Below are 26,193 nucleotides of genomic sequence, written 5' to 3'. Positions count from 1 at the left end.
TCTCCCTCTACCCCTCACACCAAACTTCACAGAAGCACTAAGTTATTAGATCAGCAACAGCTCGCTAGCTCTCTTGAACCTCTCCTCTCTTCCATCCCGTCCTTTTGCTGCCCTGACCAATCTATCTGCCACTATAACACCACCCTTACATTGGTCATTGACAATCTGGCCCCACCTACCATAGCTCAAAAACCACACTCTCATCCTCAGCCCTTACACACTCCTCTGACACGGTAACTACGCAGATGTTCCCGTGCTGCTGAGCGTCACTGGAGGAAATCTCGGAGTTCAGCTGACTTTCTTCACTACAAGTTCATCTTGAACTCCTACTATTCTGCCTTTAATCTTTATAAGCAACAATACTTCTCTAATCTCATCTCTACTCTTTCCTCTAACCCAAAACGTCTGTTTTCCACGTTCAATACTCTTCTCCTCCCACCCCCAACTCCTAATACAACTTCTCTCTCAGCTCAAGATTTTGCCAGCCACTTCAATAACAAAATTGACTCCATCAGAAATGAAATCAGTTCTAAACATACTACCAATCCCCCAACGCCTCAAAAGCACACAATCATCCAAAACCCAGATAGCCATAAATTTAGCTCTTTTGCCCCTGTTACTGAGGAAGAAGTTACTGCCCTCCCACCTCACTGTCCCCTCGACCCCATCCCCTCACAGTTACTCCCCTCCCTCTCTTCTACCCTCACCCTTATACTCACACACATTTTCAACCTCCCTCAGCACTGGTAAATTTTCCTCATCTCTAAAACATGCACTGATCCCACCTATCCTCAAAAAACCTTCCCTCAATCCAACCTCCCTATCCAACTACTGCCCTATTTCCCTACTCCCTCTTGCCTCAAAGCTCCTTGAAAAACTAGTATATGCACGTCTATCCCATTTCCTTGCACTAAACTCTCTTCTTGACCCACTGCAATCTGGATTCCGTCCCCCTCACTCCACAGAGACAGCAATTGTCAAGGTTATTAATGACCTACTTACAGCAAAATCCAAAGGCTACTTCTCTCTGCTTATCCTCCTTGATCTGTCTGCCACCTTTGATACTGTTCCCCACCCTCGTATGCTCCAAACCCTCCAATCCTTCGGCATCTGCGACACATCTCTCTTGTGGTTCTCCTCCTATCTATCTAACCGTACCTTTAGTGTAGCCTTCTCTGGAGCATCCTCTGCCCTGTTACCACTTTCTGTTGGGGTACCTCAAGGTTCTGTCCTCGGCCCCATCTCTTTTCAATCTACACATTATCATTAGGTTCCTTAATAAAGACCCACATTTTTCAATACCATTTGTATGCTGATGACACTCAAATATACCTCTCTGCACCAGAACTACCTCTTCCTTACTAACCCGTGTCACTAACTGTCTTTCTCATATCTCATCTTGGATGTCCTCTGACTAACTTAAGCTAAATCTCTCCAAAACTGAGCTCCTTATTTTCCCCCCTTCTTCCAAAATCTCTGCACCATACCTACCTCCTTCCTTACTAACCCGTGTCACTAACTGTCTTTCTCATATCTCATCTTGGTTGTCCTCTCACTACCTTAAACTAAATCTCTCCAAAACTGAGCTCCTTATTTTCCACCCTTCTTCCAAAATCTCCACCCCCAATTTTTTATAACTGTTGATAATTCCATCATTACCCCTACCCCGCATGCCCGATGTCTTGGGGTCACACTTGCCTCAGACCTTTCTTTCACCCTTCACATTCAGTCCTTGGCTAAAGTCTGCCTCTTCCACCTTAAAAACATCTCTAAAATTAGACATTTCCTTACATAAGACAAAACAAATATTTTAATCCACTCTCTCATCCTTTCCCTCCTCGACTATTGCAAATACGTCATTTCTGGTCTACCTAGCTGCTGCCTAGCTCCTTTACAATCCATAATGAATGCCTCTGCCAGTCTCAGTCTTCTTCCTTACACGTCGCTCTTCATCTGCTGCACCTCTCTGCCAATCCCTTCACTGGCTTCCTCTTGCCTCCAGGATTAAACACAAAATACTCACTCTGACATACAAAGCCCACAACTTCACTGCTCCACCCTATATTTCACATCTTGTTTCCAGATACTCTCCCTCCCGTCCCCTTCACTCTGCTCACGATCTCCTACTCTCCTCCTCTCTTGTTACTTCCTCACATTCCCGTTTACAGGACTTCTCCAGACTGGCTCCCATCTTGTGGAACTCTCTGCCTCGCTCCACAAAACTCTCCCCTAGTTTTAACAGCTTCAAGTGCTCCCTAAAGACTCTACTATTCAGGGATGCATACAACCTACTCTAACCTTTCCTAACTCCATTGCTTTCCCCTTGAACCCCTTAGATTGTAAGCCTATGAGCCCAGCTGTTTGTAGATCGCCTTCATAAGAGCCGACTAAAACAGTGCAACTCTCTGCAGGACCCTCTACCCATCTGATCCCTATAAATGTTATCTTGTATACTGCCTATGTTTATAGCGCTGCAGAATCTGTTGGCACTCTACAAATACCTGATAATAATAATATCATAAAATTGATTTTATTCTCTTTGTATACTTTGTTGAAAATATACCTAGGTAGTCTCAGAAGCTGCTTATTGGTGGCTGCACATATATGCTAGCTCCCAGTGGTGCATTACTGCTCCTTCAACAAAGGATACCAAGGGAATGAAGCAAATTAGATAATAGAAGTAAAATAGAATGTTGTTTAAAAATGTATGATCTATCTAAATTATGAAAGAAAACATGTGGGTTAAATGTCCCTTTACTGAAGTCTTTATTTATACAAATTTAATTTGATAAGACCATTTCTTTACTGGTTCAGCTCTTGGGGAAGCGTACAAAGAGCTGATTAGGTTTTTATAGTAGTGCATGTGTGTTTCAGGTTTTCAGTGTGAGGAACTGTACATACATGCGCTAGTGAAATGTGCATTTTATAAAATGTATTTAGATACAGTGCACTGTACTGTGTATATGTGTGTATATCTGCATACAGGTGCACTGTATATCTACAAACACGTAGCACACACGTGACACGTATTGACTTTGTTTATATTTTATACCTACTTACATGTTTCTGTAACAGCATTCACTGACACATGCTTGCAATAAGAAAAAAAGCTTTCAAATAATGACATGTAAGAGGTGATTTAGTTATTATACACAGAGCTTAAAAACACAATTTTATATATTCGGTATGAGGTAGGTTTAAATTCATTTTTTTTTTTTTTTTAATTAATAATTTTCTTTGTAGAATTGATTTTTATAAAGATTAACAAAATACTTATACACACACATACATAAGTATTTTGTTAATCTTTATAAAAATCTAAGTATTAGTGGGTAGAAGAATGTAGAGGTATTGGGGGATCCCCCTTAAAGGGACACTGAACCCAAATTTTTTCTTTGATGATTCAGATAGAGCATGAAATTTTAAGCAACTTTCTAATTTACTCCCATTATCAATTTTTCGTTCATTCTCTTGCTATCTTTATTTTAAAAGCAGGAATGCAGCCAGTCCATTTTAGGTTCAGCACCATGGATAGTGCTTGCTTATTGGAGGCTTACATTTACCCACCAATAAGCAAGCATAACCCAGGTTCTCAACCAAAACTTTGCTCCTATGCATCACAGTCCTGCTTTTTAAATCAAGATAGCAAGAGGACGAAGAAAAAATAATAATAATATGAGTAAATTAGAAAGTTGCTTAAAATTGCATGCTCTGTCTGAACCATGAAAGAAAAAAAATTGGGTTTAGTGTCTCTTTAATGCTTCGTGATTGTGTTTTGAAAAATCTTTTTAGAATTTAATGAAATAAAGAAATGTATAATAATGCAGCTTTATATGACACTCTTGATTAATGAAAAGGTGATACGTTTTAACAAAATATACCAAAATAAATGTTTATTTTTAATTGTTCTATCTGCATCACCAAAGTTTAATTTTGACTTCTTTATCAAATTCTCTAAGACTCTCTGTTCTGGTGAGATTATCTAAAAAGTCTCACTAGTACCACAAGGTCCCTTAAAGAATTTTAGAGAGGCACATTTTATCTTGAGAGTTGTTTATATCGCTAAGCAATGTAAAAGAGAGACACCTACGTTACAATATAATGGTAAAAAAAATAATAATGTTTGTGTGATTTCTCTCCAGAGGGTGAAATTTTGATCAATAGGCCATAAGTCTTATTCTATCTCAATTAAAATGGAATTATCTATGCTGATACTATTTCAATTAAACAAACAGCTTGTAATATATTTGTAGGCCTTGAATTAATAAATGTGTTATTAATTTACCATTTTTAGTGGTCATTTTTTATTATTTGTTAAATATATGTGTAAATTAATTTTTTTTTGGTTAAAAAACAACATTTGATCTAAAACATACAGGCACTACTCTTTACAAGAAATACATTTAGAATGTGGAGAGATAGCAAAAATACAAGACCATAAAACCTAATAAAATTGATTTTTGGTGAACTGCCAATTTGGAAGACTAAAAAACAAATTCAAAACCAGCAGACATTTGCTTTATATGATTATGAAATGTATTTGTTTTTCCCATGCAAGAGAACAGCACTATTTTCTTAATAGGAAAGAAAATAGCTTCGTATAATTTTATAATAGAGAAAAGAACATTTGGAGTATAATGAGAGAATCTGTCTTGCTGCTACAGATGCATATTATATTACATAGCAGAGAATACTGATGCATTAAGTTGATGTGCCAATAATGACTACACCAATTAATCATTGTATTATTGGGCAAATAAAATAAACAAATATTTTAATGGAAAAAGTAACATTGACAATGCATGGGGGTACTTAAAGGGACATGATACCCAAATGTTGAAGCACTTGAAAGTGATGCAGCATAGCTGTAAAAAGCTGACTAGAAAATATCACCTTAACATCTCTATGTAAAAAAGAAAGATATTTTACATCAAAAGTTCCTCAGTAGCCACATCCCATTGTAAAGGACTTCTAAGCAGCAAATCAGTACGTCTGTCCCGGGACAGCTAAGGGAGTGAGCTTACGTGCACACTCATCTTATTTCCCTATTTAGTTTAAGGAAGTTTACTATGAAATCGCATGAGAGTTAAGTGAAATCTCATGAGATCACAGTAAAAGAGTTCATGACCTCAGCACTGCTGATGCTGATTGGCTGCTGTTCATTTCTTCCTTTTTTTTTTTTTTACCTGCAGCTGGGCAGCAGCTGAAGTATAACTTTTTACACAGAACTTACATATATCTTCCTTTTTTACATAGAGATGGTCAGGTGATACTTTCCTGTCAGCTTTTTACAGTTATACTACATCAGTTTCAAGTGATTTAGCATATGAGTATTATGTGCCTTTAGAGATGCTAAACCCAATTTTTTTTTCTTTCATGATTCAGTTAGAGCATGCCATTTTAAGCAACTTTCTAATTTACTCCTATTATCAATTTTTCTTTGTTCTCTTGGTATCTTTATTTGAAAAAGGAAGAATGTAAGCTTAGAAGATCCATTTTTGGTTCAGCACCTGGGTAGAGCTTGCTGATTGGTATCTAAATGTATCCACCAATCATCAAGCGCTACCCAGGTGCTGAACCAAAAATGGGCCTGCTATTAAGGTTACATTCTTTCTTTTTATAAAAAAAAGATACAGAGAGAAAGAAGAAAAATTGATAATAGAAGTAAATTAGAAAGTTACTTAAATTGCATGCTCTATCTTAATCATGAAAGAAAAAAATATGGGTTTAGAGTCCCTTTAATTTTAATAATGTTATGCTGCAAGGTTAAAATTTTAAAAAGCAAAAGGAAACAAATATGTATGATTCCTAGACATTTCTTACTGGCAGCCATTGAGCAGTTCTGCGCATTTAATTGATATTGTATGAGGTAAATATTAATGCATTGATTTCCTGAAAGTCTTAAAGGGATATAAATGTAGAAAAAGAAAATAATCTAATGTGTTAGAATATGTTATTAAAGCACAATTTTTTGCATATAAATATCACAAATTTTTAGAAAATATATTTAATTATTGATCTACGAAAATCCCCATAGACTTTTAATGGTCATTTTCTGTTGGAAATCATAAGATTTCTACAGAAATGTGATCAACCTCTATGTATTTCACTCCTGCAAAGAGATTTAACAAACAGTTAAAAGTTGGCTTTTTTACGCAGCAATGCACTACTGGGAGCTAGCTGAACACGTCTGGTGAGCCAATGACAAATGTGTGTAACCACCAATCAAAAGTTAGTTCTCACTAGTTTGTTGCTGCTGAGCATATGTACAAATACTTTCCAGCAAAGGATACAAGAGAACAAAGAAAATAAAACCAATTACAGAAGTGAATGTAAGTGTTTTAAAATGCAAGTTTAATTCCATAATAGTAAATATAGTTTTATATGTGTACTACTGTATATAAAACACACATTCCAGTCACATAATAGTAAATATAGTTTTATATGTGTATTACTGTATATAAAACACACATTCCAGTCACATAATAGTAAATATAGTTTTATATGTGTATTTCTGTATATAAAACACACATTCCAGTCACATAATAGTAAATATAGTTTTATATGTGTATTACTGTATATAAAAACACACATTCCAGTCACATAATAGTAAATATAGTTTTATATGTGTATTACTGTATACAAAACACACATTCCAGTCACATAATAGTAAATATAGTTTTATATGTGTACTACTGTATATAAAACACACATTCCAATCACATAATAGTAAATATAGTTTTATATGTGTACTACTGTATATAAAACACACATTCCAGTCACATAATTGTAAGAGGCCAAAAAGCAAACTCTGTAACAGGTTTTCTACAAAATGCTGCAAATCCAAACAACTTGTTTAGGCAATCTGCAGCAGTTTACAGAATTTGCTTTTTTTTTGGCCTCTCTAAGGAATGTGGGACAAGCACAACGTTTACACAAATGAAAGAACTGTTTGATATTAATTTAAAGGGACAGTGTACCCTAACATTTTTCTCCCCTTCAATTTGTTCTCAATGATTGGAGTGTATAAAAGGGACAGTCAAGTCAACATTAAACTTTCTTGACTCAGATAGGGAATGCAATTTTAAACAACTTTCCAAGTTACTTTTATAATCAAATTAGCTTTGTTCTCCTGGTATTCTTTGTTAAAAGCTAAACCTAGGTAGACTCAAACTCATTTCTCAGCTGTTGAAGGCCATCTCTTATCTCACTGCATTTTGACAGTTTTTCACAGTTAGACACTGCTAATTCATGCGTGCCATATAGATATCATTGTAATGACTCCTATGGAGTTATTTTTAAGTCAGCACTAACTGGCTAAAAAGCAAGTCTGTCTAAAGAACTGAGATAAGGGGGCAGTGTGCAGAGGCTAAGATACAAGGTAATGACAGAGGTAAAAAGTGTATTAATATAACTGTGTTGGTTATGCAAAACTGGGGAATGGGTAATATACGGATAATCTATCTTTTTAAACAATAAAAAAATCAAAGTAGATTGTCCCTTTATTTATGTATCTAATTTTACAAATAGTCAATTTACCTTTATTTTAGCATTTGAAATAGCTGATTTTGTCAGCGATATTCCCAACTATACTGATAGTTTCTATGCTTAAGTATTGGTTATAGAAAATCTGTGTAAACATAGCCAGCAGAAGAAATTACACTCTAATTTGGGGCTAGGAGAGATAAGTAACACAAAGTGTAAATTTTCAGTTGCTCTCTAAGGGGTCTATTTATTATAGTGCGAACGGACATGATACGATGTAGCGTATCGTGTACTCCGCACATCGATAAAAGCCAACAGCATTGACCCCCAAGTATTGAGCTGTAATTTACAGCTAGAGATAATATAAAGAAGCATGTGTGTACACAAAATGATAAAATAAGGAGATCTGATTTCCCTGTAAACCTAACACCTTTTAATGGGTTGTGGTTTCAAAGAACAAAACTAGCTATTTCACACACAACAATAAACCTAAATAAGAATATTATTATACATTTTATACTCTGCAGCTGGTGTAACAAGTAATTGGAAGCACTTTAAGGGAAAAACTATTTTACAGTACTATACTTCCCCATCTAACTCTCCTGTGTCTAATCATACCCATTCCTACAAGTCCCCCTCTCACCTTCTGTCACTCACACTCCTACTACTGCTTGCTGCTGGTTACATCTCTCCTAACCCTGGCCCTGCAGCAATCACCACACTTTTACACTCTCACTCAGTCCCCCACTGCAAAAACTCTAGGTCACACAATCCTAATAATCTCATCTCCCACAGAGCTTATCCCCTCTCTTTTCTTGTGCTCTTTGGAATGCTTGCTCTGTCTGTAACAAACTTACAACTGTTCATGACCTGTTTGTTTCTAACACCTTCAATCTTCTAGCAATTACTGAAACCTGGCTATCTTCGTCAGACACTGCTTCCATTGCTGCTCTCACGCATGGTGGTCTCCACTTTAGCCACACACCTAGGCCAGGTGAGAGACACGGTTGCGGTGTTGGAACCTTACTCTCTCCCTCCTGCTCCTTTCAGCACCTGCAGCCTCATCCATCTCTCTCCTTTTCCTCCTTTGAAGTTCACTGCATCCGACTATTCTCCCCCCTCTCCCTCAGGGTGGCAGTTATCTATTGCCCCCCTGGACCAACCTCCCAATTCCTTGATAACTTTACTGCCTGGCTTTCTCACTTTCTCTTTACAAATACACCTGCTTTAATCCTGGGGGACTTCAACATCCCCATTGATAGTCCATCTGCCCTTGCTGCCTCTAAGCTTCTCTCACTCACAAACTCCTTTGGTCTTTCACAGTCCACCCTATCCCCTACTCACCACGACGGACACTCTATTGATCTAGTATTCTCCTACCTCTGCTCTCTCTCCGACGCCACCTGTCGCCCATTTCCCATCTCAGACCACCATCTGCTCACCTTTAGCTTAGCATACAGGCTAAAGCTACTTCTCCCCCTCGCCCCCGCACCTGTAGAAATATGCACACTGTGGATCCTCTACAACTCTACAACCTTATTCAAAAACACCTCCCCCACACTTCCACAATATCCTGCTCTGACCTTGCTACAACCCACTATAACAATACTCTCTCCTCTGCACTGGACACTTTTGCTCCTCCCCAAATACGCAAAACCCCACGTTGTCAGCTCCAACCCTGGCACTCTAAGCAAACACGCTACCTGCAAAAATGCTCCCATGCTGCTGAACGTGCCTGGAGGAAATCCCGCTCTGAATCAGATTTCCTCCACTATAAGTTCACTCTTTATTCTTACTCCTCTGCCCTTCACTTAGCCAAGCAAACCTACTTATCTTCTCTTATATCTACTCATGCCTCAAACCCTAAACGTCTCTTCTCCATTTTCAACTCTCTCCTTTATCCACCTGCTCCACCCCCTTCATCTGCCTTTAGTGCTCAAGACCTGGCAGACTACTTTTTCAACAAAACAATTACCATCCAAAGTAATATCCCAACACAAGACTGCAACCTTCCATGTCCACCCCCGGCAACCCCCTCCACCACTCTCAGCACCTTCCATCCTACCACTGAGAATGAAGTGAGTTCCCTATTATCTTCCTCACACCTCACTACCTGACCACTTGACCCTATCCCTTCACATCTAATACCTTCTCTGTCTTCTACCCTCACTCCAACTCTTACTCACATATTCAACCTATGCCTTACTACCGGTTCATTCCCATCTTCCTTCAAACATGCAAAGGTCACCCCCATCCTCAAAAAACCCTCCCTCTACCCCAATTCTCCTGCAAACTACCGCCCCATATCACTGCTTCCGCTAGCTTCAAAATTCCTGGAAAAACTAGCCTTCGATCGCTAAACACACTTCTTGTCCTTCAACTCACTGCTCGACCCCTTGCAATCTGGCTTCCATTCCCAACACTCAACTGAGACTGCCCTCACCAAGGTAACCAATGATCTTCCTGCTAAAAAAGACAGCCACTACTCAATACTTATCTTACTTGATCTGTCTGCTGCCTTTGACACCGTTGACCATCCCCTTCTCCTATGGACTCTCAGCTCCCTTGGACTCTCTGACACTGTCCTTTCCTGGATCCACTCCTATCTCTCTAATAGGTCCTTTTCTGTCTCCTTTGCTGGCGACTCCTCCTCTCCATTGCCTCTGTCTGTTGGAGTACCTCAAGGCTCTGTTCTGGGTCCTCTACTCTTCTCTATTTATACTTCCTTACTGGGGAAACTTATCAGTAGCTATGGCTTCAACTACCACCTCTATGCTGATGATACTCAGATCTACCTATCCACCTCTTCACTCTCTCCTTCTGTCCTTTCTCACATCAGTGTTTGCTTATCTGGTATTTCTTCTTGGATAGCCTCTCACTACCTAAAAATAAATATGTCCAAGACTGAGCTCCTTCTAATCCCCCCCTCTAATTCTACCCCGGTTCCTAACTTTTCAATCACTGTTGGTGACACCACTATCTCCCCATCACCCCAAGTCCGCTGCCTAGGAGTTATACTTTACTCCAATCTGTCCTTCATACCCCACATCCAATTGCTCTCTTCCTCCTGTCGCAACCACCTACGCAATATCTCCAAAATTTGTCCGTTTCTTAATGCTGAAACTACTAAACAGCTAATCCACTCACTGGTAATCTCCCGATTTGACTACTGTAATAACCTACTAACTGGCCTCCCTCTCTCCCGCCTCTCCCCTCTTCAATCCATCCTAAATGCCTCTGCTAGGCTAATACACCTCTCCCAACGCTCTGTATCTGCTGCACCTCTCTGCGAGTCACTTCACTGGCTCCCCATTTACAGCCGAATTAAATTCAAAATTCTCATCCTGACCTACAAAGCCCTTACCAATGCAGCCCCCCCAACCTGTCCTCACTCATCAACAAATACACTCCAGCCCGCCCCCTAAGATCCAACAATGACCTGCTTCTTGCATCTTCTACCATCACCTCCTCCCATGCTAGGCTACAGGACTTCTCTCGTGCGGCACCAACCATCTGGAATGCACTTCCTAGAGCTGTCAGACTCTCCCCTAACCTTTCCTACTTTAAACGCTCCCTAAAGACCTTTCTGTTCAGGGAAGCTTATTACCCAACTCAGTAACAAATTAATTTCACTTGCCTAATTGCTGCCCCCATCTAACTCCACACTAACATCATTCTCACCTTTGCAGTCCCCACCTCCTGTTTCTCACCCTCCTACACATCTAGATTGTAAGTTCCCACGGGAACAGGGCCCTCAATTCTCCCTGTATTTGTTTGTTAAACTTTGTCTGGTGTCTTTTATATTGTATTGTACTGTTCTTTTATTTTTGTACCCATGGACAGCGCTGCGGAGTCTGTTGGCGCTTTATAAATAAATAATAATAATAAAATACAGTAGACTGTCCCTCTAAGTTAATTTTCATTGGTTACTTCCCTCTTCTAGCAATGCTTCTAGTAGAAGGGACCACTGTGGCATAGATCCTAAGCAAGAGATAGATGTGGGTGTGCACTTAACCTTTTGCCATATAATTGTCATATCACAAGCACAGTAAGAATGATCACAAAACATGTGAAAATGTTTTACTGTAAATATGTTTGCAAATCAATGTATATTGCAAAATGAATCAATATTTTTTTTTTTTTTTAAATAATTTTTATTGAGAAAAAGATAAGTCAACATACATAGCAATTAGATATGTGCATGTGATTTTACAAATCATACAAAAAATGATTATACATGGTATACAAGTAACAATAGGTTTGCTATATAACATGAGACAAAAGTAGCTAAAGGCAGCTAATACCTGATATTTATATTAAGTAATAAATAACAGAAAAACAATGGTTACCGTCTGCCAGGTATAAACTAATCAGAGATGTCTTATATCAACCAATAATTTCTCATTTTCTATTTTTATACCTCGTAGTTCAATAGCTCTCGTAGATTATTAGAAGAAGGGAAAAAAAAGGGGGGAAAAGGGAAAGTGGGGGGAGGGAAAAGGGGGGGGGGGTGATGGTAGCGCCTGTCTAATAGACTCAACAGGGGAATTTCTCTATCCAGGGTGTCCAGATTTCATAATAAGTGTCCATTTTATCTAAAATCAAATAGGAGTATGATTCCATCCTCATAAGAAAGTTTACTGTTGTCATAATTTGTGATATAGAGGGGGGCAACGTTTGTTTCCACGCTTTTGCAATTTCAAGTTTAATGGACATAAGTAGATAAATAATTAGAGATTCGTGGGTGGAAGGTAGTGACGGGAAATCTAGGTGAAGGAGACAAGTTTGTGGGCTAAGTGGGGGGGAAATATTCAGAGAAGTAATAATGTCTAAGAGCTGTGCCCAGATGGGTTAAATCTTTGGGCAGGATCACCAAATGTGAACTTGAGTTCCCAATTGGCCATATCCTCTCCAACATGTGGAAGGGTGGTTACTATAAATTTTGTGTAGAGCAGTGGGGACCAAATGCCATCGAACAGTGAGCTTGTAATGAAGTTCCCATAACGTCGCACAGTGTAACAATTTTTTGGTAAATAATAGCTCTCTATACCAGGAGTCAGTGTCAGCAGTGAAATTTAGTTCCCTCTCCCAAGCTGAATGTTGGGAAATTTTATGAAGGGAAGAGGGTTCAAGTAGAATGTCATAGTGGAATGAGAGTGTCCCTTTGAGCTTGTGAGTTTGTGACCATCTCTATTCCCACCTCGTAGCACCTCTGAGATTTGTCTTTGGAAACCCCCACGCTCGGACCATAGAACAGAGACGGAAGGTTTCAAATCTTAATGTCGTTGGGATGCGTAGTTTACTGCTGATAAAAATCTTTGACTTATTTCCCTTGGTTGTTACATATTAGCAAACATGATATAAACATTGACAATTATCGATGATATTATAAATGTCAGGCTGAAAATACATTGTTCCTTAAATATATGATCAAAAAATATATACTTCATGCTAGCAGTTTCCTGAATTATATACAATGATCTGACCTTTAATGTTTCTTTGGTAGTTTGTAATTTAATTAAAGGGAAATTAAAGTAAAAAGTAAATTTACATGATTTAGATAGAGCATTGAATTTTAATCAACTTCCCAATTTACTTATATTATATATCTAATTTGCTTTGTTCTTTTGGTATCCTTTGTTAAAGCCATACCTAGGTAAGATCAGGAGCTAACTGCTGATTGGTGACTGCACATATATGCCTCTTTTTATTGGGTCACCCAATCTGTTCAGCTAGCCCATTGTAGTGCATTGTTACTCCTTCAACAAAGGATACCAAGAGAATTAAAAATAAATGACAGTAATTTGGATATATTTTTTTAAATATATGCACCTGAATCATGAAAAAAAGATGTGGGCTTTTATGCCTCTTTAAATTAATCATGCATGTTTTTTTTAGAGGGTTGATCTATCAAATGTATTTATGACACCAAGTTTAGGAACCTGTTAATGCTTTAAAATACAATTGTAAAAATAGAAAGTGTAATAACTTAAATTACAAACTTGTCTGTTGTTAAAGATATTGTTATCTTAAGCTACAGTAATTGTATTTTCTGTTCATATATTCCTTATATTTAAATACACAGGATTTTATCAGTTTTGAAACATCTGCCTTTCAAGTACACTGATATCTCTTTGAGAAATGCTGCTATGTTTTCCTTACAAAACCATGATGATATTCTTTGAACCTATCTTAAAAGAAGTAAATAAAGCACCTTATCTTAGAATTCAATTACAAGTTTAGCATAAGCTAAACCAATCGATAAAGTGGTACATTTTAGCTGCTGTTCTATAATATAATAAATATAGAGCAAGTATTATCTAGTGGTCAAAAAATAAACATGATCTGCTCTATATTTCATTAGACTAGTTTAATTTTTTGATAAACAATTCTTCATATTTTTAACCTAGAACTGCCACCTGTCTGGGAATGACCCAGATAATCTGGTTTTCCATTTGTGTGTCCAGGTTTGAACCTTAGTCAGATATACAAATATACGCTGCCTAGTAGTACTGTACTAGTACTGTTTTCCTTACTGAGATGTGTGACTTGTAGTGTAAGAGTGTGTGTGAGAGAGCATATGTGTGAGTGTATCTGTTAGTGTGCAAGAGTGTGTGTGAGAGAGAATGTGTGTGAGAGAGAATGTCTGTAAGAGTGTGTGTGAGTATCTGTTAGTGTGTAAGAGTGTGTGTGAGAGAGAATGTGTGTAAGAGTGTGTGTGAGAGTATCTGTTAGTGTGTAAGAGTGTGTGTGAGAGAGAATATGTGTGAGTGTATCTGTTAGGAGTAAGTGTGTGTGAGTGTATCTGTTAGTGTGTAAGAGTGTGTGTGAGAGAGAATGTGTGTGAGAGCATCTGTTAGTGTGTAAGAGTGTGTGTGAGAGAGAATAAGTGTGAGAGTATATGTTAGTGTGTAAGAGTGTGTGTGAGAGAGAATGTGTGTGAAGGTTTATCTGTTAGTGTGTGGGAGATAGAATGTGTGTGAGAGTGTATATGTTAGTGTGTAAGACTGTGTGTGAGAGTGTATCTGTTAGTGTGTGAGAGAGAATATGTGTGAGTGTATCTGTTAGTGTGTAAGTGTGTGTGTGAGAGAGAATATGTGTGAGAGTATCTGTTAGTTTGTGTGTGTGAGAGAGATAGAATGTGTGTAAGAGTGTATCTGTTAGTGTGTAAGAGTGTGTGTAAGAGTGTATCTGTTAGTGTGTGAGAGAGAATGTGTGTGAGTGTATCTGTTATTGTGTATGAAAGAGTTGAGAATGTGTGTGAGAGTGTATCTGTTAGTGTGTGAGTGTGTGTGAGAGAGAATATGTGTGATAGTGTATCTGTTAGTGTGTAAGAGTGTGTGCGAGAGAGAATGTGGGTGACTGTGACAGTGTATCTGTTAGTGTGTAAGAGTGTGTGTGAGAGCGAATGTGTGTGACAGTGTATCTGTTAGTGTGTATGAGAGAGAATGTGTGTGAGAGTATCTGTTAGTTTGTGTGTGTGAGAGAGATAGAATGTGTGTAAGAGTGTATCTGTTAGTGTGTAAGAGTGTGTGTAAGAGTGTATCTGTTAGTGTGTGAGAGAGAATGTGTGTGAGTGTATCTGTTATTGTGTATGAAAGAGTCGAGAATGTGTGTGAGAGTGTATCTGTTAGTGTGTGAGTGTGTGTGAGAGAGAATATGTGTAATAGTGTATCTGTTAGTGTGTAAGAGTGTGTGCGAGAGAGAATGTGGGTGACTGTGACAGTGTATCTGTTAGTGTGTAAGAGTGTGTGTGAGAGCGAATGTGTGTGACAGTGTATCTGTTAGTGTGTATGAGAGAGAATGTGTGTGAGAGTATCTGTTAGTGTGTAAAAGTGTGTGCAAGAGAGAATGTGTGTGATAGTGTGTAAGAGTGTGTGTATGTGTGAGAGAATGTGTGTGAGAATGTATCGGTTAGTGTGTGTGAGAGAGAATGTGTCTGAATGTGTAAGAGTGTATGAAAGAGTCGAGAATGTGTGTGAGAGTGTATGTTAGTGTGTGAGAGAGAAGATGTGTGAGAGTGTATCTGTTAGTGTGTGAGAGTGTGTGTGTGTGTGTGAGAGAATGTGTGTGAGAATGTATCGGTTAGTGTGTGTGAGAGAGAATGTGTCTGAATGTGTAAGAGTGTATGAAAGAGTCGAGAATGTGTGTGAGAGTGTATGTTAGTGTGTGAGAGAGAAGATGTGTGAGAGTGTATCTGTTAGTGTGTGAGAGTGTGTGTTTGTGTGTGAGAATATCTGTTAGCCGTCTACAGAGGTTTAGATACAAGGTAATCACAGAGGTAAAAAGTGTAATAATATAACTGTGTTGGTTAAGCAAAACTAGGGTATGGGTAATTAAGGGGTTATCTATCTTTTTAAACAATAAAACATTTTTAAGTATACAGTCCCTTTAATCTTATGTGAGAGATTTAAAGCACCCACACTATCCAACATGCAGTATTTAGTGACTCTTAGGTCTAAAGGTTTCTGGGCTGGCGAGATTATTTAAGAATTCTCGCCAGTACTTCTATTTCCCTGGTGCAATCATCTAAAGCCACTTTTTACCCTAAAAAACAGGGTGTCTCGCTAAGCGGCGTATACTACATTTTTGTATAGGAAGAAGATGAATATACTACAAAAGTACACAATGAAAATCATAGTTTTAAATATCATACAAAACAAAAAATCGAATTATTCACACAAAAATACACAGGAAAAGTGTACTGTTAAGGTGCATCAAAAGTTATAACATAATTGTTCACCAAAAATCGTATTTTATCAAAATTGTAAAATTTGTATGTAAGTTACAGAGCAATAAATAACATTTAATATGCACAGCGTACATTGTAATTTAAGTACACTGGATGTGCAAAAAACAAATAGAAATCCGTACTTAGAAATACAAAATACAGAGAATAATTGTTATTTTTCCTAAAATTGGCTGAACACAGGTGTTCTATGGGCGTGCATGAAATTGTCTCTTAAAGGGATACTAAACCCAAATTTGTTATTTAATGATTCAGATAGAGCATGCAATTCTAAGCAACTTTCTAATTTACTCCTACTATCATTTTTTCTTTGTTCTCTTGCTAGCTTTATTTAAAAAGCAGGAGTGTAAAGCTTAGGAGCTAGCCCATTTTAGGTTCAGGACCCCAGATAGCACTTGCTTATTGGTTGCTAATTATTGGCTGATATCGGAATCAATCAACTGACAAGGACATAGAATAGTGTACATTTAAAGCCTTTCATTCCTTTAGAGTAATTGTTTTAGCAGCATGAATGAAGCAACTGATTTTCTATGCTCCATGCATGAGTTTGTTTATTTTTTGGTTAAAGGGTCATTTATAGTTTACAGAATAATGCAACAAGTCTTTTTAACATTAATACTATGAGTGAATATTACAAACTAAACTAAAATAAAACATTATTAATAGTGGTATTGTTTGACTGCATAAACATCTTGTATCTATCCCCTTTTCTTCCATTAACAGGTCTATGTGATGCCCCCTGCTGGCCCTGACTAAGGGCTGCTATTTTAAATTAAATAAAATACCTCTTAAGATCTGGAATTTTTAACAGACAGCTTTGGCAGGAGCCTTTCAAAAAAACTATTTTTTTCTAATAAAAAATGTAAAACAATTTTGTATTTAAAGGGATATGAAACCCAATAGACAGAACATGTGGTTTTAAAGAAATTTCTAATTTACTTCTTTTATATATTTTTCTTCGTTCTCTTGGTATCTTTTGTTGAAAAGCAGGGACGTATGCTTAGTAGCCACCCCATTTCTGGAGCAATATATGGCAGCAGATTAGCAAGAATGTTATCCATTTGCAAGAGCACTAGTTGGCGCACTATTTCCTGCCATGTAGTTCTCCAGATGACTACCTAGGTATCTATGCCACACAGAATATCGTTGGAACTAAGCAAATATGATAAAAGAAGAAACTGGAAACTTTTTTTTTTTTAATTGTATGCTTTGTCTGAATCACAAAATAAATCTTTTGGGTTTAATATCCCTTTGAGGTTTTGTAGTTCCTTTTTTTTCTAGTTAATTTATACAATTGTATTACATTTCTCATGCTCTATTAACTTAACACAAACAATGTTCTATATATTTGAAACAAATACAACTCATATACATTATTACAACTACAGGAACCTCTTAATCATACAGATGACAGCTTAGACACGAGATAGGAGCTTAACAGGAGCTTTAGCCAAGTTTTTTTAAAAGCCCCAAATATTTCTATATGTTATCTACCTCTCTCTCTCTGCGCTAGATTATCTAAAGCTCTTTGGTCTGGTAAGATTATTTGAGAAGTCTAGTCAGCACTGTGACGTCCCTTGAAGGATTTTAGAAAGGCAAATTTTAGCTTGAAAGCATTCATACTTATAAGTACAAAATACAAAGCTTAATTGTTGTTTTTTAATAAAAATGTCTCTCTATTCCCAGTATAATTCTGTAAAGCTTTTCACACTAAAGATCTCTCAGTTTTTTCTCACAAAAATCTGTAGAGCTTTTCTCAAAACAGTAAAAATACTTAATACCCTAATAGAAAAACAAATGCATAATAAAATATAGACAAGTGTAAGATGCTATATGCAGAAAGCAGACTAATGGGATTTATATTTGCTGCAGGATTTACTTTATATTTATATTTGCTTCAGGATTTACTTTATATTTATATTTGCTGCAGGATTTACTTTATATTTATATTTGCGCCACCTGCTCACTTCACTATACGGCACAAAGTGTCCCTTTCCAGCAAGCTCTATTGCTTTTAATAGGAGACATTTACCACTTGCAGGGACTGCCCCTTTTTTACGATAATTCCACCAGGGCAGCCCTTTGTGAGGGTCGGAGAGAAAGACCTTGTCTGATCTGGCATTGTTTAGATTATCGGACCCTATGTAGGGTTTTGGATGTGAAGGAGAGACACGTAAATGCTGGCAAGTCTTTGATAATAGAGCCCTCTGTTTTTATATTTGAAGTTGTGCTATTTATATCCCTATTATGACTATAGAAAGGGCACACAACCCTTGCCTACCTGTGTATGTCTTATATAATCTCAAACAATGATATTTTGGTTGCCCTGGGTAATGTAGCTTGGAGAAATACGAACCTGCTCCATTGAGATGTTCTTGTAAATCACAGTCTGATTCCATTCTGGATTCAAGCTTTTTTGCACATATTTTGTTCTTCTCTTGTACTCAGCACTAAAACATAAATAGTTCCATGCTTTTAATACAGAAAACTATCTTCTACCATGCATTAATAGTAAAACAAAAGGTAGTTGTTATGAAAGATGAATGATAGTAACCACCATGAATGAGTAGCTGGTTTGATATATATTTTATCTGAGCTCCATTTATTTTTATTTTATCTGAGCTCCATTTTTTTTAAATTTTATCTGAGCTCCATTTTTAAAGGTAAATCATCAAAAATAATTTGTTTAATTAAAAAATATGTGGTTCTAAAACAGCATAAATGTAATTTTTTAAAGATTTTCTTAAAATGCGATGAGTTATATACTTTATTGTTCAATTACATAAATGATTTAAAAATATTGGTCCTTAATTCATATTTGTCTAACTGGAGAATTACTAGTGATTTATCATTTATAAAGAATGCACAATACTAAAAAAAAAAACTATATTATTTAAACATGTTGGCATTTTTATTGCCTAACTATATAGTAAAATCTTCTTCAATGTAAACTAACATAGCAGAATTAGTTGTGCACTTCCAACTTATATCCACTGACATATATGTTCTTCCTACTAATACTAATTAGCAAGCATAAGCTAGTACCTATTAAACCGTGATCATTAGCAAGAAGAACCTATCTAGCTATAAGCTATTACAGAATGTAGTTATCAGCCAATGACCATTAAGAGGAAGTACACAACATACACAGTTGTATTATTTTTATTTTAAATGCGAAAAAAATTCAATAGGTCCAGATGCTGCACATTCATATGAATGACAGAAAATAGATTTGATTTTGCTCTTTCAAATGGATGACAGAAATCTTTAGAGTACGGGACGCTACATAAATGTTAAATTTATCTAATTAGAATCCCTTTGAATTACCTAACTTTATAGAAAGGTAATATTGTGACACACACATTTTATTAAACTGCAGTTTGCATTAGTAGTCAAGTCTTCGAGAATATTGATGCACTGAAGCATATCGCTGAAACCACTCACTATATCAATGGATTTCTACAATGCCTGGTTAAAAAAAAACGTAATGGATTTCTATTTGCAGCACGTAGCAATAATATATTGTGCTGGGAAATGGCACACCACATCACATAATAACACAAACAAGGTGGTTATTATCTACAGATAAAACGCTTAACTCCATAGTCATAGTGAATTTTGTTACAATGAATGGACCCAATGTTGTATTAAAAATATGAATACATAATATTCTATTTTGTGTCACCTTCGTTCAAAAGTATAAACAATGGTTTCATCTTATTCATGCAGTAACAGATCAAGCTCAGTATATTGTAATAGAAATAAAAGCAAACTCTACCTGGCATTCTGGACAACCATGACTTGGCTGCAAGGACACAATGATGAAACACAAAGCATTACACAATGATAGGAAAGGAGAGGAAGTCACTAGAGATAAAGACGATATACATACAAAGTCATAACACATACAACAAACAAATTATTTATCAGAATCGGTGCTGGATCTGAAACGCATTATCCAAGAATGTGATACATTTGCTCCCAGAAATTATTCAAATCCTGGACCAAAAAATACATGAAACACATAAAACAAATTGCATTACAATACTTTGTAAATAAAAAGCCAAACCTGAACTTCAATTGAAGAAATAAAATTATAGAATCAATGTAGATTTAAATTTGTTTTTAGAAACATCAGAGCATAGAAGAAAAAAGCACTTTTAAAATAATTAGTATTCCCAGGAAGTAAGTAAAGCGTCTATGGCTTGTCTGTCAACAAGTCGCAATTCTAGTGGTGCTGGGAGCCTTAATTTATTGTAGACACTGCAAACCTCAAATGTGATATTTGCCTTGGATTTGCAAATTACTTCCTTATTTTACTTATTTAGATATGTTCTAGAATCATCCCTGAGTAAAAAAATTTTATGTTTACACGATAACAGTTTGTAACATGGATACAAGGATACTGCTCCCCCCATTTGTTTGCATGCAGACAGACAAGGTGCCTAAACAGGGAACCTGTCCCACTGATTTTATGAGGAGTGAGGCAATATCTGCTGACAGAATTACTTTTACAGCCCCGCCCCTGCTCTCGCGGAACCAGTGAGCAGTCTTGTTAATCTTTCTAGACTAATAACTTCAGACTAATACGTTTAAAGTCATCACCATGGAGGTGCCAGAGAGCTTAAGACCATTCCTTCCTAACTGGCAAATGCAGACTCAGACAGTCATTGAGTGAGCCTGCAAAACAAGGGCACTGACGCTGCATTTGCAGCTTCATAAATGGAGCACTATATCTGTATATGTGGTTATAAAAGAAATTCCTGCAACTGTGTCCACTCAGAAATAGGTTACAAATCTGCTCAAGGGCTCTGAATTATATCTCCAAATACACACAAGTAAAATTAAAGTGACACTGAACCCAAATTTTTTCTTTCACGATTCAGATAGAGCATGCAATTTTAAGGAACTTTCTAATTTACTCCTATTATCAATTTTTCTTTGTTCTCTTGCTATCTTTATTTGAAAAAGAAGGCATCTAAGCTAAGGAGCCAGGCAATTTTTGCTTCAGACCCTGGACAGCACTTGTGCACTTGTTTATTGCTGGGTGAATTAATCCACCAATCAGCAAGGACAACCCAGTTTGTTCACCAAAAATGGGCCGGCATCTAAACTTACATTCTTGATTTTCAAATAAACAGAACAAGAGAATGAAGAAAATTTGATAATAGGAGTAAATTAGAAAGTTACTTAAAATTGCATGCTCTATCTATCTGAATCACAAAATAATTTTTTTTGGGTTTAGTGTCCCTTTAAGCAAAGTATCAGCAAACCAGCAGCCTGGATTTTAATGGCAATGCTCAGTTTTACCTCACACTACTTACTTGTTTTTCAGTCATTTAAACAGTGTGTGTATTTGTATATGTTAGTTGGTTATCTGTACAGAAACTAGCAGTTTTTATTAGAAGTGTGTTCCAAGCAGGGATAAAAATGGGTAACTTTTTCAGCACATTGATTAAAAACAAGGAATGTTGCTGTACAGGTTAATTGTAAATGTACAGTATGTCACATGTTCACTGTACGCGCATGGGTGCGTTTCAATTTTAAATAAAATCATTTTTGCAATGTACTTCTATTAGCAAAAATGCTTTGATTCAAATGTATTACTGTTTTTAAGTGAAAAGGGGAGTGGGGTAAGTGCGCTAAAAAAGCTAAAGGTATCAGAACAAAGTTTAATTTTTCTTAATGATTATTAGTATTACATTAATATTTGAAGTATTGTTTATGTTTTGCTATGTTTAAACAGTGGTGAAAAAATAAGATGTGATCTTCGAAATATATGCTAGAATAAAAATAAAAATTAACTAATAAGACAAGTGTTGAGGGAAAGTGTTGTTCTATAAATTAGGAGTGGATTTGAACTTCTCTAAGTGATATCATAAACAAGTAACTAAAAATGTTGCTAAAAAAGGTAATGTGAAAAAATGTATCGTTAACAGTGTTTAAAATTTATTATGTGTGAAAACTCCTTATATAGGGTTATACGGTACTAAGAGACTGAGTAGTAAAAAGTGGAATATCAATAGCAATATTTGAGATTATATATTTATGGGTCCAGAACTCAAAATAGCAGGTTCCAAGGGACCAATCAGATAGCCCTTATATAGTAAATGCACACAGATGTAAAAAATCTTACATATTTATTATCGATTAAAAGTTTTACAGTATAACAATTAGAAAGGGGACGTCTCCCCAATTGCACAGCCTAAAATTTCTCTAAAATCAGACTTAAAAAAACGATCTCTGTAATTGTCAGCAAATATTCAAAAACTATATATCATATAAGCACGGTTGAATTTATATTGTGAACTCTCGTAATGATAGATTCGTTATCCGGAGTGAATTTTTTTATATCACCTTAAAATTATGTGTGAATAGTACAGAGTCTCTATGCAAGTTCCGTAATAGATTGTGATGACACACAGAGGTATGTTTTCTAGGGGTGATTACACACTCCCTTCAATTGTGGTTAAGACAAATTTTAAAGCTTACTTTTTCTGAATCCTGGAAGAGCTTCTGGAGCCTGTGTCCGCCGGCTATCTCTCAGCCGAGTCAGCACGCCGCATGGATCTTGGCATCTGACGTCACCGGTAAATCCGCCGGTTGTCAAAAACAGAAGAAATTCTCAGCTGGAGTGTATGTTGTATCCAGGTATGATTTGGGAGATAAGTTCTTTGTGAGCCAGTAGAAATTGCACCCTCTAAGTGATATCATAAACAAGTAACTAAAAATTGGCACCTAGTGCCAATGCACGCAGGGATAAGTTAGACTCAGATAATGATGATTCGAAACGTAGCAGAATAACCCGGGTTACCTCAGATATTGATTAAAAGTTGATTTGAGATTCAGATGTCATCATCTGTAATAGGCACAGTCACTTAGATCAACGCGTTTCACTCACCAGGGAGCTTTATCAAGATGCAGGTGACTGGCAAAAGATGTCCTTAAGTAGGCTGTAGCAGTTCTTTTTCTGGTGCTTAAGTCATTTTTCTTATTGGTTTCCTGTTGTTTTAAATGTCAAATGGTTGTTTTCAAGCCAACAAATACTGGTTTTTATTCTAACTAAATGTTCTATATCATATAATTACTTACACTATACATTAAAAATCAAATTTTAATCCATTGTAACTAATAATGTCCCTCCTTTACAAAACCTTCACAAAAAAGCATCTGAAAAGGACCAATCAGAATTATCTACAGCCTACTTAAGGACACCTTTTGCCAGTCACCTGCATCTTGATAAAGCTCCCTGGTGAGTGAAACACGTTGATCTAAGTGACTGTGCCTATTACAGATGATGACATCTGAATCTCAAATCAACTTTTAATCAATATCTGAGGTAACCCGGGTTATTCTGCTACGTTTCGAATCATCATTATCTGAGTCTAACTTATCCCTGCGTGCATTGGCACTAGGTGCAGGGTGCAATTTCTACTGGCTCACAAAGAACTTATCTCCCGATTCATACCTGGATACAACATACACTCCAGCTGAGAATTTCTTCTGTTTTTGACAACCGGCGGATTTACCGGTGACGTCAGACGCCAAGATCCATGCGGCGTGCTGACTCGGCTGAGAGATAGCCGGCGGACACAGGCTCCAGAAGCTCTTCCAGGATTCAGAAAAAGTAAGCTTTAAAATTTGTCTTAACCACAATTGAAGGGAGTGTGTAATCACCCCTAGAAAACATACCTCTGTGTGTCATCACAATCTATTACGGAACTTGCATAGAGACTCTGTACTATTCACACATAATTTTAAGGTGATATAAAAAAATTCACTCCGGATAACGAATCTATCATTACGAGAGTTCACAATATAAATTCAACCGTGCTTATATGATATATAGTTTTTGAATATTTGCTGACAATTACAGAGATCGTTTTTTTAAGTCTGATTTTAGAGAAATTTTAGGCTGTGCAATTGGGGAGACGTCCCCTTTCTAATTGTTATACTGTAAAACTTTTAATCGATAATAAAGATGTAAGATTTTTTACATCTGTGTGCATTTACTATATAAGGGCTATCTGATTGGTCCCTTGGAACCTGCTATTTTGAGTTCTGGACCCATAAATATATAATCTCAAATATTGCTATTGATATTCCACTTTTTACTACTCAGTCTCTTATTACCGTATAACCCTATATAAGGAGTTTTCACACATAATAAATTTTAAACACTGTTAACGATACATTTTTTCACATTACCTTTTTTAGCAACATTTTTAGTTACTTGTTTATGATATCACTTAGAGAAGTTCAAATCCACTCCTAATTTATAGAACAACACTTTCCCTCAACACTTGTCTTATTAGTTAATTTTTATTTTTATTCTAGCATATATTTCGAAGATCACATCTTATTTTTTCACCACTGTTTAAACATAGCAAAACATAAACAATACTTCAAATATTAATGTAATACTAATAATCATTAAGAAAAATTAAACTTTGTTCTGATACCTTTAGCTTTTTTAGCGCACTTACCCCACTCCCCTTTTCACTTAAACAACACTGAGAAGAACGAAGGATCTTCTCATTTTGTAAGTGTGTGGTATCTCCTTTGTACTAGCGCTCTACTGTCACCCCACAGATCACGTATTACTGTTTTTAGTGGCATAATCCCATATGCTGTGAGGGGGCGCATGCACCAATATTAAAATGCCACACTTTCTGAGAGAGTTAGCAGTGGCTTGTATGACACACATTCATTCTTCACAGGCACAGTGCACATCACTGCCAGTTCACTGAGCCTGATTACTGGTGCACGAGCCTTCACAGGATATGTGTGTATGCTGCTGAAAAATAGTAATAATTTTTACTAGGACATTTTTGCTAAGTGAAGTGTTTTGCAGAAATGCTTTTATTTAAAACTGAAACCTTTCAATCCATTTGAACTTTTATTTCCCATATGCTGCAAAGATATCTCATGAAAATGCAAAAGACACAACTGGAAAATATATTGTGAAATTATATTTTTGCTTAAGAGGTTCTAAACCATTGCTCCATGTGTACACGACACTTTTGAGATATTATCAAATTATGGGCTAGATTACATTTCACAAGAATAAATTTCGCTAGAAGCTTTTTACGCGATTCGAGTAGCACGTGTTTGTTAAGTTGAAAGTTTGTGCACACGATAAACCCGGAACACGTTATTTTCTGGACTTCAGATATTGCAACTGCTCATTTGCCACCTAGACTTCAATGGAGAGTGCAAAAGAAAAAACGAACACTTATCGCTCGCGCGCTAACCTGACAGGAGTTATTAATATTTCACATTCCAATGTTCTTCACATACAGAAATATGTTCTTTTTATTATAAACACATATATTTATATATACAGTATATATATCTGTATATACCTATACTTGTATATCTATTCCTATAGATATATAGGTATAGATATCTTACATTAACATTATATATATATATATATATATATATATATATATATATATATTTAATAATAAATATTATATATTTTTCTATGTGAAGAACATATACTGTAAATGTAAAATATGCGTAACGCGATTCATGTTTCTAGATTTAAGTTACTTTAATGCGGTGTCAGGTTTGAGGAAAAGTTAGAGATCTTAAGGTGAAAAGTTAGAGATCTTAAGGTGCGTTATTGAAGTATTACATATAAAATAGTAAAAGACATTAATAATAGTTATTAAATATTATTATAGATACTTTAATATATTATTTTATATGTAATATTTCAATAATGCTCCCTAAGATAACTATGTTTGCATGAGCGCAAATCCGACACTACTTTAAACTTTAAGCGTGAAACACAAATCCCGTTTACGCATATTTTACATTTATATGTTCTTCATATTCACGTTTCGTTTCAACTTGTTATACGAGCGCTATTCCCAGTTCACGAAAAAACAAACAAAAAAAAAAAAACGATATTCCTTGTGTGCAAAAGTTATCGCACCACCTGTAATCTA

At 36.3% G+C, this 26,193-nt stretch overlaps 1 protein-coding gene across 1 annotated transcript in view; it reads right to left on the bottom strand.

Moving 5' to 3' along the window:
* PCLO (piccolo presynaptic cytomatrix protein) overlaps nt 1–26,193 on the bottom strand; it is an 876,537-nt gene that overhangs the window by 131,663 nt on the left and 718,681 nt on the right. The window contains exons 20-21 of the mRNA XM_053719164.1: nt 20,013–20,039; nt 18,591–18,684 (exon numbers count right to left, since the gene is read on the bottom strand). Coding sequence (XP_053575139.1) covers nt 18,591–18,684; nt 20,013–20,039 — 121 coding nt within the window. The remainder of the gene's footprint in view (nt 1–18,590; nt 18,685–20,012; nt 20,040–26,193) is intronic.

The sequence above is a fragment of the Bombina bombina genome, chromosome 6 (genome assembly GCF_027579735.1).
Source record: "Bombina bombina isolate aBomBom1 chromosome 6, aBomBom1.pri, whole genome shotgun sequence".
NCBI classification, from domain to species: Eukaryota; Metazoa; Chordata; class Amphibia; order Anura; family Bombinatoridae; genus Bombina; species Bombina bombina.
The sequence above is the reverse complement of the archived record's forward strand: the minus strand, read 5'-3'. Positions and strand labels throughout refer to the sequence as shown.